This window comes from Galeopterus variegatus, unplaced genomic scaffold, assembly GCF_000696425.1.
Source record: "Galeopterus variegatus unplaced genomic scaffold, G_variegatus-3.0.2 Scaffold4350, whole genome shotgun sequence".
In the NCBI taxonomy this organism is placed as follows: domain Eukaryota; kingdom Metazoa; phylum Chordata; class Mammalia; order Dermoptera; family Cynocephalidae; genus Galeopterus; species Galeopterus variegatus.
The window spans coordinates 58035-75664 of record NW_007730461.1 but is presented as its reverse complement, the minus strand read 5'-3'; the positions used below and the strand labels follow the sequence as shown (position 1 = coordinate 75664).

Here is a 17630-nt window from a genome sequence, read left to right as displayed (position 1 = left end):
TTTTTCCTGACCGGCCGCACCACGCTCAGCCGGTGAGCGCACCGGCCATCCCTATATAGGATCCGAACCCGCAGCGGGAGCGCTGCTGCACTCCCAGCACCGCACTCTCCCGAGTGTGCCACGGGGTCGGCCCCTCCCTACCCTTTAATCCACCCAAGATCTTTACTCTTATATATCCAAACACACTCTTCCTGCACAAAGGAGAAAAAAAGGGAGCAGTTAGTGAAGGAAAGATCCACTTTCACTATTTAAGCTACTGAGTATGAAGAATCTTAATAGGAGGATCTGAGCCAAATTCTAATCCTCTGCTTGTGTGTTTGCTATCTAAATAGAGACCACAGTCAGATTTAATTGAACGTAAAAACTCCCTTTTGATCCTAAGGAGTAGAACAGTGTTTTCATTTGCCAGTAAGTGGATTTTGACTTCTTCCTAAAAAGAAGCCAAACTTTAGTAGTAGTTGAAATATTAACTCATTCAAAAAGGCCTGGAACAGTTAATATGCTCTGGGAAAATACCAATTTCTGTGGGCAGCAGAATCAGCACCTTAAATTTAAGCTGAAAACATAGCCCTGGTTAGCTAGGCAGTTGTTTTCACACTCCACAAAGCACTAGAAACTTCAAAGGGACGTCTAGTTTCAAAGAACTGAGCAAAGCAGGCAGAGCCCATCCACCTCCACAAACATACCCCATTCAATGTATATTTAATGTATTCGTCTTCTACATGAAGCATTGTTTAAAGAAAGAGTAGTTTTGAAATCTGACCTCATTGTTCCCAGCCCTAATTCTATTTCTTATGGATTTGTTTCTTGGGGATGTGATAACCTTGAAGTTCCTAAGCCTTTGAGGAGCTACTGGAGAGAGTGAAAAGAGAACAGACTTACAGAAAAACCTCTGCTGACTTGTCATCACGACATGTTTTTACTAAACTTATTTAACTTATTTATAAAGAGCATAATGATGCTTGCTAACTAAATCTTCACTATGTCTTGATCGGTGAGATTATATTAGTATATTTGTCTTTCTGGCAGTCACAACTTGTGTGTGTAATTAAAATTATTCCTTGTTTCTTTCCTTTAGTCATTAAAATTTTGCTTTCTAATGTTTAAGTCTTTTTTTTTATGTGTGAATATATTTATTGCCTGAAACAAACTGAATATTCCTATGTAGGTCAACATACACAGAGGAAATGATGACTGACAAGATCTGGTAAGTTTGCATATTATAGCTTCACCACAACTTTATTGTTTGTTTCTGTTATCAGAATCCTCTCAACAGCCCCACTTCATCTGTCAAATATTCCATGGGGACAAAAAAGATCAAAAGCATCTGTAGTCATCATCGTTGTTGTTGTTCTTGTCAATTACAAAAGTTCTATCTTTTCTTTCTGGTAGATTAGCTACTTAAGTGAAAATCACATCTCTAAAGGAATAGTTAAGAGTTCTATTCTAAATAAAATACTCTAAGAATTTATTTCTCTCAGCATCTGTTTCTTCATTTTCCAACTCATATTTCTTCATGGCAACAAAATATCGAATAAAAGTTTCTCCTAGAGCCTGTCTCAGACACTGATCTTCCTCCAGTGCCACAAGGGCATCTTCCAGTTTCAAAGGGATCTCAGAAGGTTTTGATTTATAAAGGTCTGTGCTCTCATCTGGACCAGCCAAGACCTCATCACTGCTTTGAAGTCCATCTAAGCCTGCAGCAACAGTCGCAGCCAGCACCAGGTAAGGGTTTGCTGTTGCTGAGCCTAGTTTATTTTCTATCCGGGTGCCTTTCTCACCATGACACTTGATATTAAAAGCACAGCTGTTATCATTGTATCCCCATGTCGTAGGCACACTCTCCTTCAGGTCTTTACTCTCCTTGGAATAACGCTTTCGGCAGCTAACAGCAGGCGCCATCAGGCAGCTGAGAGCAGCAGAGTGTTTCAACAGTCCTGCCAACCATTTTTTACCAGTGATTGTGAGCTGCTCAATTCCACAACTGCTGGAGAACATGTTTTTCTTCCCATCGACATCCCAGAGACTATGTGACAAAATTCCTGAATTGCAGAATCCAGTCCCAATGAAAAAGCTGGCAATGTAATTATATTTCCTTGCCACTTCTTTAACACCTGTTCTGAGGGTAAATGCATTATCAGCTGAACTGATGCCAAATTCAGGCAGAAAACAGATTTCCATCTGACCAGGCCTGGTAGAGGAGGAAAAACTTTCAACATTGGCTCCAGTGTGATACAAGCCATCAACGAGTTCCTGCATGAAGGGCTGGTCATGATTATTTAGTAGTGTTGAAGCAGGAAAAGACAAGGTCTTCGAATTGATAATTTCAGGCACACCAAAAATGCAAAAATCATAGATGAAGGCAGAGAGAAAGGAAAAGCCAAAGTCCTGCAGCTGACTCAGCTGCCTCTTTGCAATGTACCTTGGGGAAGTTAACAGAGGCTCGCCAGTCACAGTGAAGGTATCACATATCACTCTTGCGGTTCTCTCAGCCCACGGCAAAACTCTAAAGGTCGATAACTCTGGCATCAGGACTATGTCACTATTAAAACATGTGGCTCTTATGTGATTCACTTCATCGTCCTTAGGATTCGGTATCAATTCAAGATAACCTCGGGGCATGTAAACGCCATGGATCACTTTTTCCTAAAGAAGGAAAAGGATAAAATAATTAGATTTTGAAACTTGAAAACAAACAAGAGTTGAAAAAGAACCTTCCTAGTAAAAAAAAAAAATGTGTTTAACATCTGTTGGTTAACACTAAATTGATGTCAGATAAATTTTAAATATCTTAAAATAAAACCCCCAAAGGTAACTTTATAAATAACTCAATATTTTAAGCCTTGAAGGTAGTACATGCTCTTAGATCTGAAAATAGCTTCTATATAAAAGGTATAGTAAAAAGAAAATCATTTTACAAAAGGTAAAGCCTTATGGAAATATTTGACACATGTAAAGTCATGGAAAAAGTCCCCCACGCATTTGACAGTTCAAACACAATACCAGTGCCAGCCACATAGTAAGTTCTCTAAAAAAGAGTAGACACTGTTTTATCATATCTTCCCTGTTTGGCCTTTTCCAATTATGTAGTAGTATTTTTCTCTATTCTTAGTAGATGGTTTGTTTTCTAAAAATCAATATTTTTTCAATTTAATAAGAAAGAACACTTAGTTCAGATGAAGAATAAAGAGCAGAGTGTTTCAACAGTCCTGCCAACCATTTTTTACCAGTGATTGTGAGCTGCTCAATTCCACAACTGCTGGAGAACATGTTTTTCTTCCCATCGACATCCCAGAGACTATGTGACAAAATTCCTGAATTGCAGAATCCAGTCCCAATGAAAAAGCTGGCAATGTAATTATATTTCCTTGCCACTTCTTTAACACCTGTTCTGAGGGTAAATGCATTATCAGCTGAACTGATGCCAAATTCAGGCAGAAAACAGATTTCCATCTGACCAGGCCTGGTAGAGGAGGAAAAACTTTCAACATTGGCTCCAGTGTGATACAAGCCATCAACGAGTTCCTGCATGAAGGGCTGGTCATGATTATTTAGTAGTGTTGAAGCAGGAAAAGACAAGGTCTTCGAATTGATAATTTCAGGCACACCAAAAATGCAAAAATCATAGATGAAGGCAGAGAGAAAGGAAAAGCCAAAGTCCTGCAGCTGACTCAGCTGCCTCTTTGCAATGTACCTTGGGGAAGTTAACAGAGGCTCGCCAGTCACAGTGAAGGTATCACATATCACTCTTGCGGTTCTCTCAGCCCACGGCAAAACTCTAAAGGTCGATAACTCTGGCATCAGGACTATGTCACTATTAAAACATGTGGCTCTTATGTGATTCACTTCATCGTCCTTAGGATTCGGTATCAATTCAAGATAACCTCGGGGCATGTAAACGCCATGGATCACTTTTTCCTAAAGAAGGAAAAGGATAAAATAATTAGATTTTGAAACTTGAAAACAAACAAGAGTTGAAAAAGAACCTTCCTAGTAAAAAAAAAAATGTGTTTAACATCTGTTGGTTAACACTAAATTGATGTCAGATAAATTTTAAATATCTTAAAATAAAACCCCCAAAGGTAACTTTATAAATAACTCAATATTTTAAGCCTTGAAGGTAGTACATGCTCTTAGATCTGAAAATAGCTTCTATATAAAAGGTATAGTAAAAAGAAAATCATTTTACAAAAGGTAAAGCCTTATGGAAATATTTGACACATGTAAAGTCATGGAAAAAGTCCCCCACGCATTTGACAGTTCAAACACAATACCAGTGCCAGCCACATAGTAAGTTCTCTAAAAAAGAGTAGACACTGTTTTATCATATCTTCCCTGTTTGGCCTTTTCCAATTATGTAGTAGTATTTTTCTCTATTCTTAGTAGATGGTTTGTTTTCTAAAAATCAATATTTTTTCAATTTAATAAGAAAGAACACTTAGTTCAGATGAAGAATAAAGGGAAATATTAAAGCTGAGCTGAAGACAGTTGATGCAATAAAAAAAGAAAAGAAAAGAAAAGAAAAGCCCTGAACTAGAAATAAGGTGACACAGACTAATGTCCCAGCTCTGCCATTAACTGTCTGCATAATTTTAAAAAAGTTTTCTTTAACTTTTCTGGGCCTCATTTTCCTTATCTGTAAGGGAAGAAGATGGATTATATTATTTCTTATATACCTTCATGGTAGAACTTAATAATTTTCAAATTGATATTTTATTTTTGACAAACAGAAAAAAGTCTTAAAATTATTTTTATAAAAATGAAAATTACTTTTTATTAAGCCATGGGCAGACTCAAAGTATTGACTCCACTCTTTGTTTAATGAATTTCCCAAATAGAATTGTATACACACACATACATAACACAAGCACATATTGTTTAGATTAGTTTGCAGAGATAAACCTATTTTTATGGTCTATATATTATGAATTTTCCAAAATAAATTAATTAATCTGTAGTTACAAATATTCATAATGCAAATACTCCTTATGATTTACACCTTTACAAGTTCAAAAATGAATTTAAAGTGTTTTCTTAAAAAAAAAAGTTTTTTTTATTTTACTTCTCAATATACATTGTACTTGATTTTCATGCCCCTTCACCTGTTCCTCTCCACCCCCTCCCTTCCCCCCATCATATCTGTTCACTTGACTTAAATAGTTCAAGGAATTTTTGTGTTTATTCTGTCTTCTTCTCCCCCAATTTTATTTGTTTGTGTGTTTATTTATTTATTTATTTTTAGCTCTCACAAATAACTGAGAACATGCGGTATTTCTCTTTCTGTGCCTGACTTGTTTCACTTAATGTAATCTTTCTCTAAGTCCATCTGATCTTTGACAAAGGCAGCAAATCTACATACTGGGGAAGAGACTGCCTTTTCAACAAGTGGTGCTGGGAAAACTGGATACTCATATGTAGGAGAATGAAACTCGACCCGTACCTTTCACCATATACCTAAATCAACTCAAAATGGATTAAAGAATTAAATATACATCCTGAAACAATAAAACTCCTTAAAGAAAACATAGGAGAAACACTCCAGGAAGTAAGATTGGGTACAGACTTCATGAATAGGACCCAAAATGCACAGGCAACTAAAGGAAAAATAAACAAGTCGGATTATATCAAACTAAAAAGCTTCTGCAAAGAAAAAGAAACAAGCAACAGAGTAAAAAGACAACCAACAGAGCGGGAGAAAATATTTGCAAAATATACATCTGACAAAGGATTAATATCCAGAATATACAAGGAATTCAAACAACTTTACAGCAAAAAACCAAATAAACCAATTAAAAAATGGTCAAAGGAGCTGAATAGGCACTTCTCAAAGGAAGATATTTCTCAAAGGAAGATATATGAATGGCCAACAGACACATGAAAAAATGCTCAACATCACTCAGCATCTGGGCAATGCAAATCAAGAGCACTTTGAGATACCATCTCACTCCAGTTAGGATGGCTAACATCCAAAACACTGAGAATGATAAATGCTGGAGAGGTGGTAGAGAAAAAGAAACTCTCCTACACTGTTGATAGGGCTGCAAATTGGTGCAGCCCTTATGGAAAATGACATGTAGGTTCCTCAAACAATTAAAGATAGATCTACCATATGACCCAGCTATTCCACTGTTGGGAATATACCCAGAGGAATGGAAATCATCCTGCCGAAGGGATACCTGTACTCCAATGTTTATTGCAGCTCTATTTACAATAGCCAAGAGCTGGAACCAGCCCAAATGTCCACCATCTGATGAGTGGATAAGGAAACTGGTATATCTGCACAATGGAATACTACTCTGCTATAAAAAAGAGCAAAATACTACCATTCACAATAACCTGGATGGAAAAAAATAATAGATATTTTAAGACCACTAAATGAGAATAAAATAACAATAACCAGGTAATAAAATGAGAAAGTGAGTTATCAGAAAACTGGGACTAAGAATAGATCTAGCCATTAAAAGTATATATGATGAGTCATATCAAAATTCTCATAATAAATAAACTTTCCCTAATTAAACTTCAGGAAAAAAGGTGGTTTTTATATGTGAGATATTGAACAAAATAATGCAAAATATTTTCAATACCAGTTCAAAAAAAGAAAAAAGAACACAGTAATTTTCTCATTATACTAATCATATCAGTCCTCATCAAATGTAATCAGCATATTAAGTTATGTTTTTGAAAGGGGTTCCATTGATAAACAAGAGCAATGTTCTAAATGTGTAGCTTTTAGATGTTATTAATGGAATAAATGATTAAAATGTGACAAAAAATGAATAGCAAACAGTTTTATATTGAGGTCTCTGACAAGTGCCTGAAGTGTCAGTTATGTTTTCTTATTGATTGAAAAAGATTCATGTGAATTATATTCTGGGCCTGTCCACAGGAGATTCCATATTTTTTTTATCAAAATTAACCAATATGTGTTCTTGCCTGGATGAAGAGGAAACAATATCTGCAGGCAGGTCTAAAAAATTTCTTAAGAAAAAATTTGAATCTGTTAAAATTCTTTAAAAAGAGTTTTGAAGATGTCCAGTTTTTCCCAACATAAGAAAATGAAAAAGGGTACTATTTGATATTGTGATAAAAGTATATATATTTTTCAAATAGTTAAACATAGAGGATGCTTAACTTTTATACTTTCTTCATTAAAAAGGACTGATATCCCTTCATGAGAAATTTGATGTTTAAATAACACAACAAATCAGTCATCAAAATAAACACATGACAGAAATATCTTAAAATATAACACAACAAAAATATAACATGACAAAAAATATAATATGACAAAAATATCACTGACCAAAAATATCTCTGAAAGTCTCAAAACATAACTAAAAATACAATGTTCCTTAATGTCACCATTTCTGAGAATTTAATAATATTAAGTCATCAAATAACAATGGAGTATTTTCATATCAGAATTAGGAGCTGAAAGGGATACACTTTTTATCTTGCAAATTCTTTCTATTTAATGGTTTTTTTCCCTTTTATATTTGCTCTTGGGTCCTCTGTTGCAATTTTCTCATGTCAAATAAAATATAATCTTCATAATTGCAGTAAGGGAGAAAACATAATTCTGTGGAGGAAAATTATTCAAGGCAGAAGAACTAAAATTACCAGTCTTAATTGGTTTTACATTTCTATTGGGTAAAGAAATTGCTGTTTGAGAGCTGAAAGTATATGTGCAACTCCTTGGGGAGCAATAATGTGTTTGGGGAGGGACAAAGGAAGAAACAAAATAAATTATTGGTTTTCAGTTTGAATTGCTATACAGATTACAAGAAAATAAGGAAGAGTAATAAGGACCATTTGCTTGCTAATGGTTGTGAAATTACATTCAATCATAGCTATGTGTAAAACTCACTTGAAAAAAGTGTGCAGGGATACTCTTAGACCTGGACACACCATGGAGGTCTGTTGCTTCAAATCGCACAAATTGGAGGTGATTTTTCGCCATCTCTTGTTTAATATATTTCATTCTAGAAGAGAGTTGAGGTGGAGTCAGAATTTCAGTGCTGTCCCTGGTGTGATCTGTAAAATAAAGAATAGTTCTAAGTCACCAGATCATGATGAACTGAGAAGCAAAAGGAGACTAGAGAGACTAGTGAATTAGTCATTATGACTATGAATAAAAGCATCATATATTTACCATGTCATTGGCTTAGAGTTGAAGATTTTACATTTCTTAGCCTGCCTTTACCATCTTTCCAAGAACATTGTATTTAAACATCCTAAGAGATTGTTTATCAGTTGGTACTATGTTAAAGTTAGCATTATTTGCATAAGTATAGAAATACCATATGTAGGTGCTTACCAAAAATCTCTTTACTTATGGTAATTAGAATATATTTGCATAACAGCTTTGGCACCATAAAAGTCTGTATATAGATAACTATCATTGAAAAGATTTTGGATACCCAAGGGAATAAAAATCATCATGTCAAAGGGATATCTGCACTACCATGTTTATTGCAGCTGTATCCACAATAGTCAAAATATGGAACCAACCTAAATGTCCATTGACAAATGACTAGATAAAGTTAATGTGGTATATATGTGCAATGGAATACTACTCAGCCATAAAAAAAGAGTGAAATTCTGCCATTCATAGCAGTGTGAATGCACTTGGAGAAAATTATGTTAAATGAAATAAGCCAGGCACATAAAGAGAAATACCCCAAGTTCTCACTCATAAGTGGGAACTAATGACAAACAAACAAACAAATAAACAAACAATAATAATAATTAGTTGAGCTTTCAGAAGAAGAGACTAGAACTGTGGTTACTAGAGGCAGGAAAAGGGAAGGGGGAAGGGGAATAGTGAGAGGTTGGTTAATGGATACAAAACAACTGGGTAGAAAAAATAAGTTCTATCGGTGTCTAGTCAAGCTAGGCATCTATAATTAACAATAACTTACTGCATATTATCAAAAGGCTAGAAGAGAGGAGATTGAATGTCCTCATCACAAAGAAACAATTAAGTTTTGTAATGATGAATATGCTCACTACCCTCATTTGATCATCACTCATTGTATAAATGTATTCAACTACAACTCTGTATCCCAAAAATATGTATGATTGATACATTTCAATAAAAAAGAAAGAAAAAAGAAAAAAAGGAAAAGATTCTGGACTTCTTGAGCTAACTGCTAATACCTAAATTAAAAGTTTCTATACAAATGAAGGTAAAATTACTTGATGGTTTGTTTATTTTCTGTGGTTTTGTTTTGTTTTGGGGGTTTTATGTTTTGGGTTTGTTTGATTTTTTCCCAAAATGCTTTTTTTATTCTTTATAATGGCATCTGAATCTAAGAAATCTACAACTCAATTTGTTTAAATAAGCCAACAGAAGTGTTTTTCAAGAATGAGAGTGTAGGAAATAAAAAGCTGGACTCAAACACTCAATTTTAAAATTAGAAACATTTTTTTTAAAGTTCTTTTTTGAGACTTTTAAGATAGATAGTCTGCAAATTCTAAAACTTTAGAGCTAGAAGACTTTGGAGACAAATCATCTAATCTGACCAACTCGTTAGCTTGAGTGCCGGAGAGGTACAATGAAGTCCCACTATCAGTTAATTGCCAAAATCAAAACTAGAATCTGAACTTCTCAACTCTTGGTGGGCGGCTCATTATCCCAAAATGAATGAATATATCTATAGCACATGGAAGGGCCATGCACATAGTACACATGATAACTGTTAGGTACTGTCCAAACTTTCAGGAGAGGCAACAGGGTATCGTGGTTCCATACAAACACTTACACCCATCTGCCTCCTTTCAAATCCTTCTTATCTTCTCTGTGCCTCTGCTTTCTCACTGATAAAATATTACCTACTTCATAGGTTTGTTATGGGGAGGGCCATGCACATAGTACACATGATAACTGTTAGGTACTGTCCAAACTTTCAGGAGAGGCAGCAGGGTATAGTGGTTCCATACAAACACTTACACCCATCTGCCTCCTTTCAAATCCTTCCTATCTTCTCTGTGCCTCTGCTTTCTCACTGATAAAATATTACCTACTTCATAGGTTTGTTACGGGAGCCTCTGCTTTCTCACTGATAAAATATTACCTACTTCATAGGTTTGTTACGGGAATTAAACAAGTTGTTTAATGGTTACTGGCAGACAGTAAGCACCATATAAGTGTTCCTTAAAAGCATAAAGTGAGCACAATTACTCTAACCCTAGAAAATGGTACCATGATCATGTCTGCATCCAAACACTCATCAATCTGTCACATCACAGACAATGAGCATCTATAATTTTAAAGTGATACATGAGTATTTTTTTCAAGACATAATTAGGCTTTAAAAATAATCATAAAGATTGACAGTTTAAAAACATACATTAAGTAGATTTTAAGTATATGAAGCATGAGGAAAACAAATTACTGGTTCCACCTACGCAAATATATTAGAGATAATTTCCTGTCACTGATACGTTTGGCTACTCTGAGGCTCCTGAGGCTTTATAACTACCTTCCATTTAACACAAACAATTAAGCTGAAGCAATTAGAATGTTTCATGCTAAATTAGCAGTTGCTGTGTTCCCAACCTATTCTGCAATATTGGGTGTTCAGCCCAAGTTGAATAATGCTCTTTAAATAAATATAATTTATAGGCATTTTAAAATATGGAAATTTTCAGATAATTGGCATTCTAAACATAATAAGTAATTATATGTAATCTATAAAGAATGCATCTCCTATAAAAGAAAAAAGGTAATTTTATTGGTTCACTAGTAATGGGATCACAGTTAATCGTATTAGTTGTTTGCTTTGTCTGCATCTTCTAACTTTTCTACAATAAATACATATTATTTCAAAATAAGAAGAACATTTACGCACTCAAGATAGATTTGTTTTTATTACCACACCCTATTCACACTGGACCAATATCTGGGAAGCAGCGAGGAAAAGCCCTGCCCTCACAGAGCGGGGGAACTATAGACAACAAACATGCTATCAAATGCAAAGGTGGGATGATTTCACGTGGTGAAAGTGCTGAAAAAAATAAAACATAATCACCTGGAGAATGAATTATATGAGACTATATCACAATGTGGACAGGTCAAAACCCTGATTCACTTCAAGATCTCTAAGTTCCACTGTGGCTGGACAGTGAGTCTATGTATTAATTTGCCATGGTTGTCATAAAAAATATCCCAGACCAGGTGGCTTAAGCAGAAACGTAGATCCTCACACTTCTGGAGGCTGGAAATTCAAGATCAAGTGTGTCATCAAGATTGTTTCTCCTGAGGCGTCTCTCCGTGGCTTGTAGACAGCCATCTACTCCCAGTGTCTTCACCAGATCTTCCCCGTGCTTGTCTGTATACCAACTCCTCTTCTTATGAGGACCTCAGTCACATTAGAGCCCACCTAAATGACCTCAATTAATCTTAATTACCTCTTTAAAGACCCTATCTACAAATTCAGTCACATTCTGAGGTACTGGCAGTTAGGACTTCAAGTTAGGTAGGCAACATATATGACTACCATCAAAAAGGTGAAAGTTAAGTGTTCGTGAGGATGTGGAGAAAACGGAATCCTTGCACACTGTTAGTGGGAATGTAAAATTAGCACAGCCATCACAGAAAACTGTGTGGAGGTTCCTCAAAAAACTAAAAATGGAGCTACCATATGATCCAGCAAATCTACTGCTGGGTATTTATCCAAAGGAGAGGAAATTAGCCTACCAAAGAGATATCTGCACCCTCATGTTTATTGCAGCACTATTCACAATAGCCAAGATACGGACTCAACCAAGGTGTCCATCAATAGATGAATGAATAAAGAAAATGTGGTATACATACACATGGAATACTATTCAGCCATCAAAAAGAATGAAATCCTGTCATTTGCAGCAACATGGATAAGCCTCGAAGACATTATGTTAAGTGAAATAAGTAAGACACAGAAAGATAAATACCACATTCTCACTCATAGTTGAGAGCTAAAAATAATCAGTTGAACTTTCAGCAGTAGACAGTAGAATTGTGGTTACTAGAGGCTGAGAAGAGGATAGGAAGTGGGGTAATGAGAGGTTGGTTAACAGACACAAAATTACAGATAGATAGGAAAAATAAGTTGTCATGGTTTACAGCAGTGCTAGGCATTTATAACTAACAATAATTTATTTCATGTTTTCTGATGGCTAGAAAAAAGAGGATTAAATGTTCTCATCACAAAGAGATGATAAACTTTTGCAATGATGAATTTGCTAACTATCCTGATTTGGTCATTACATATTGTATACATGTATTAAAATATAACTTCATACTCCATTTTAAAAAAAATAAAAAAGCATTTGGGGGAGACACAATTCAGCCCCTTACGGTATATCATGGTATTTCCATTTTCCTCAGAGTCCTTATTGCCACCTGCTGCCACATTGTGTAATGACATTGGCTCCGTGAGAGCAGGGGCATAGTTTTACTTGCTCCTGTATCCATAGTACCTGTAGCAGTGCAGGCATATGATAGGCACCCCACAAATATTCCTTTAATAAGTGACTGTGTAAGTGAATAAATAAATAAAAGAATAAATTAATATGTCCTGTGTCATTTGACCTTGTATAAATTAGTAAGTAAAAATTGAAATCATATATTTTCATATTTCAATTTTTCATTTAAAAGTTAAATTCTTTCACCAATATCCAATCCTATCCAACCTAATTTCATTTTCAAGGCATCAACTAATATCGCTGCATCATTGTCTAAGTTTCTTTTCTTCAAATAAATTATATTTGTTGCTTACAATTAAACCTTTTGGTCAGCCTTTCCCAGCTGCACATGATGAATAGCAGGCAGATAATTGCCAGTTCAGGGACTCATTTGTTTTTCTTACAGTGTGCTTCCAGGGAAGTGTTCTTTCCTATCCCCTCGGAGGACTAATAAATTAAATCAATGTGCTTTTACAGAGGAAGTTTTACTGCTGTGGATATTTAGGAAAAAAAATTTTAAATTACATTTTTTTTTTAATTCAAAGCTCTATAGCAACTAGAAGTCCTTGGGGAAATGTCCTTTTTCAGTGACAGTAAGGACACATTTTAGTTATAGAAAACAAACTATGCTCACTTATAAAACACAGATTCTATCGGCAGTTGGGCTTTCAGAAATACCAATCTATATAAAGGGAAAAGTGCATTTGACAGTACACTTGGTAACACATTTAGCTTATTACATGCCTGGGATGATCTGCCACACTCCTTTGCAAGGGCCTGTAGTACTTGGTAACACATTTAGCTTATTACATGCCTGGGATGATCTGCCACACTCCTTTGCAAGGGCCTGTAGTCCTTCATCCAGTCGCTACTGTGAGAGCCCCCCTGTTAGTGCAAATGTGACCCCCCCCCCCTCTGGCCACATCATGTTAGCCAAGACACTGTCAGAAAGAAGGTAGCCAAAAGGCCAGGTACAAAGCAGGATCAAAAGCAAAAACAATAAAAAAGCAAGGAAGAAAAGGGGCTTTGCTTCAGGAAAAAATTATTATTTTTGGAAAAACTCAGAGTAGTTATTACAAAAGAAAATACCATATCAAAATTTCTTACACTTATCTTGAAGGTCAATTTTTATATTTATTTTTAAATGATGTATTGGTGGTTTGCTGGGGGTTATAAACTTTTTGGTATTTAGGGCCTGTAGAAAACTTAATCCAGTCTGGGCCAAAGAAGGAGCTTCCAAACTAAACAAGTTGAGTCCATAATGGCACCCGCACCCCCAGTCCTGGTGGATGGTGCAAAGAGAGCTCATGACACAAGTTCTTTCCTCCGATTTTTTACTTAAGACTAAGAATAAGGAGCTTCCAAACTAAACAAGTTGAGTCCATAATGGCACCCGCACCCCCAGTCCTGGTGGTTGGTGCAAAGAGAGCTCATGACACAAGTTCTTTCCTCCGATTTTTTACTTAAGACTAAGAATTGGTAAATTCTATTTTTCTTTTGTGGCTGAAATTAGAATATATAAAACAAAAGTCACAAACTGTGGAGGAGCCAACATGGCCAGCAGATGTTTTCTGATTAGTCTTCCCAGCGTTCAGATACTGTTTTGAATTAGTTGACAATACTTAAATATTAGAAAGTTTCATGTAAAGAATCTTGAGTTCAAGCTTCTCCTGGAACTAGACCTGGCAACACCAGGTGGATATTTCTTCATGCAACTGTTAGCTGGAGCTCCGAGATAGCATGGATAAGGCATTCCTCCTCTAGTTCATGGGGTAGCAAAGGTTTTCTGTAAATAGTAAATATTTGCGGCTTTGAAGGCCACATGATATTTGTTGGATCTATTCAACTATGCCATTTTAGCACAAAAGCAGGTATAAACAAAACATAAATTTTATTTTCAAAAAGTTTTCAGCAGGCTGAATTTGGCCCTCGGGCCAGAGTTTGACCTCTGCTCTCATTTCTCATGACCAGAGCCCCTCCCTATTTTCTTATACCAGCCCACCTCTCATTTGTATTACCTGCATGGTCCCTGTGGGCATTTGTGTCAACAGCTCCTGCTGTTTAGAGGCTGTCGATGCTCATGTTCTTCACTTCATGGAGAAATTTATGAAGCCAAAGCTCAGAGAATTTCAGCGATGAGAGATGGTATAGTAGGCAGGAAGGACCTCCAGTGATGTCCACCACATCCTAATCCGTGGAACCTGTGAGTATGTTAAATTGCATGGCAAAGGGACTTTGCTGGTGTGATAGAGGTTATGGACTTTAAAATAGAGAGATTATCTTGGATAATCCAGGTGAGCCTTTAAGAGCAAAAAACTTTCTCCAACTGGAGGCAGATGTGAAAGAAAGGGAATTCGAAGAGATTCCAAATATGAGAAGCAACTGAGGTATTGCTGTCTTTGAGATATAGAACCAGAGAGAGGCTTCTGGGGCTTGTTACCCCAGTTCATAGCCAGCAAGAAAACAGGAACCTCAGTTCCACAACCATAAGGAACTGGATTCTCTCAACAATCTGAATAAACTTGGAAGCATATCATTCCGTAAAGTCTCTAGATAAAAATCCAGATTGCCAAAACTTGATTTCAGCCTTGCAAAACCTGAAGCAGAGAAGCCAACTGAGCCATCTCAGATTTCTGACATACAAGACTATGAGATAACACATTTGTGCTTTCTTAAAGATTTGTGGTAATTTGTCATGGTGGCAAAAGAAAACTAATTCCTATGGAATCCTGATAGTATTCACTTCCCAGGCTCCAGTTCCTGGTTAGGTCCTGGGTGTAGCAAAGAATTTAACCTTTCCCACAAAGAGGTCTGGCCTTTACCCTTGGCCCCTGGGAGGTAATCTCTAAGCCCTTGGAATGCCTTACTTGACAAGAGTGTCTTTATTTGGGGGCTCTGGGTCATCCCGGGAAGTCTAACAATATCACTTATGGTGGGGACTTTGAGTCATGCAGTATCAGCTTGACCTCCAGAGGGCTGGAAACTGAGGTCAGTCACATGGCCAGTTAACCACAGATCCCCAGTAAAGACTCTGGATGATGAGACTCAGATGAACTTCCCTGATTGGTAATACTCCATGTACATTATCACACATCACTTCCAAGAGAATAGCACTGTCCTTGCCTCCACTGATAGAGCACAAGTGGACACTGTGTGCTTAGAACTTTTCTGGACTTTGCCCCATGGCTGATTTTAACTTATATCCTTTCACTGCTATAAACCACAACCTCGAGTCTTAACAGCTCTCAGTGAGTTCTATGAGTCTTTCTAGCAAATTCTCAAAACTAAGGCTAGACTTGGAGAACTCCAAAACTTGCAATTGGTGTCAGAAATGAGGGTAACATGGTGGACGCTGACCCTCTAACTTCACAACCTGCTGTACGATTATTCCCACTTTTCCAAATGTTGTTCATTCAACTATTTCATTGTAGATTCCCTCTTTTTAACTAGTTTCTATCATTTGCATCCAAGAGAGTTTTAACCAAAACACTCATGTACCAAAACAGTAATAGCACGATCAATAATCCAGAAACTTTGAATAACAGAATTTCAGTTTTAGAAAAGACTTGAGAGATCTTCCATTGCAACCCCTCCATTTTCCAGATGAGCAGACCAAGAGGGTTAAGAAAACTGCAAGGCACTGTACAAATGATAGGTGTATAAATTCTTTTAAGTGTTCTGACTCCCAGTCTAGCATTACTCAACCAATATCACATTATCTCTAATCCAAACACAAACTTGGAATTAATGTCTGGAACCATACACCATTTTGTTTCAAAAACCTTACCAGTAAATCCTTACCAGAGTTTGGGTAAAATTCACCTCCAGGAGGACTGACTGGTGTTTTGGGGGATGATGGTTTTATCACTATTGTCTGATCCTGGAAGTCCTTGTCATCAGGTGGCAGATGAGACTCAGCAGAGCCAGGTCCCATGACTGATATGCTTGTATCCCCCAATTTGTGACACACCATTTGGTTTCTGATCCTTCCTGGAATAAAGAGGAAAAACGTTAAAACATGTTGCCATTGTTTTCAACTGTCTTTTAATCCAATAATGAGAGAAAAAGTTGAGAAAACAGTGTGTTCCTAGGCAGTGACATACCAATGAGGGGTGATGGGAGTGGTTTGCTCTAGTTGCAGGCCATAAGGGAGTGCATTGTCTGTAGAGAATTTAAAAACAATAATAAAATCTACAAAAAGTCTGACTGCTTTTTATTGTTACCAGGTGCTCGCAGTTCCTACTGCCCTTGCCTTGGAACACCACTGTTCCTAGGATTGAGTCTTTTGTCCAGATGAACTCCTCAGTTCAGCACTGGTTCCGATCTATTAGGGTACAGTTGGAGGTACAGCACATGGCATGAAAACTTGTTCCATACCTTTCTCATGCCTCTCAAATCCTCAGTAATAATCTTTGTATTCATTCTCAGAGCAGAAATGTGCTTCTCTTTCTATTCATATGGTCTTCTGTATTGTTCTCTCCTTTCTCTTTCCTCTCAACTTAGTTCTAAATGTCTTTAAATTCTGATTTTTTTTTCTTTTTGGCTAGCCAGTATGGGGAACTGAATCTTTGACCTTGGTGTTATAACACTGCACACTAACCAACTGAGTTAACCAGCCTGCCTAATTCTGAATATTTTTATTGGTGATTTTCATATATTTACATTTGTAAGCTTATATTTGCCATATTTTATGTCACCTGTGTAGGAATAAATTTCTTTTTATTTATTATTTATTTATTTTGCTTCTCCTAAAGAAGAAAACAAAATGTTTTATGAAAAGGAAGACCAAACAGAGATTTTCATGGACACACCATTTTTAAGGGATCAGAATAGTTAGATACCGTTTGAATTGGATATATCCATTTCTCCCACTTCACTTGAACAAACACGTGGTTTAGTGACTTTCTTTCTTGTCTTTCTTAATTTACTCATCCTGCTGGCATCGATTTCATTACCTTCATCTCTTGTTGTGTCCTGTAACAATTAATAAACAAAAGTCAAATAACAGCTCATGCAAACTACCGATTTTGCATGTCAAAAAGGTAAGATGATTGGATAGCTAGATTATAAAATGAGCATAGAAGACTTTTATAACCAGGTAAATTTTGTCATTTCTGCATCTACTTCAATAACTCAAAATTAAGAAGTTCAACATTGTGCTGACAAGCTGAATTTTCTAT

The 17630-nt window shown here is 36.3% G+C and overlaps 1 protein-coding gene across 1 annotated transcript; it reads right to left on the bottom strand.

The window, feature by feature from the left end:
- Positions 1-1446: 1446 nt before the first annotated feature.
- Positions 1447-17430, bottom strand: LGSN (lengsin, lens protein with glutamine synthetase domain; the record flags this gene model as incomplete). The annotated part of the gene is made up of 4 exons (XM_008587360.1): positions 1447-2646; positions 7871-8037; positions 16252-16440; positions 17292-17430. Coding segments are annotated over 4 exons (1695 nt in total), but the record flags the coding sequence as incomplete, so codon positions are not given.
- Positions 17431-17630: the final 200 nt, after the last annotated feature.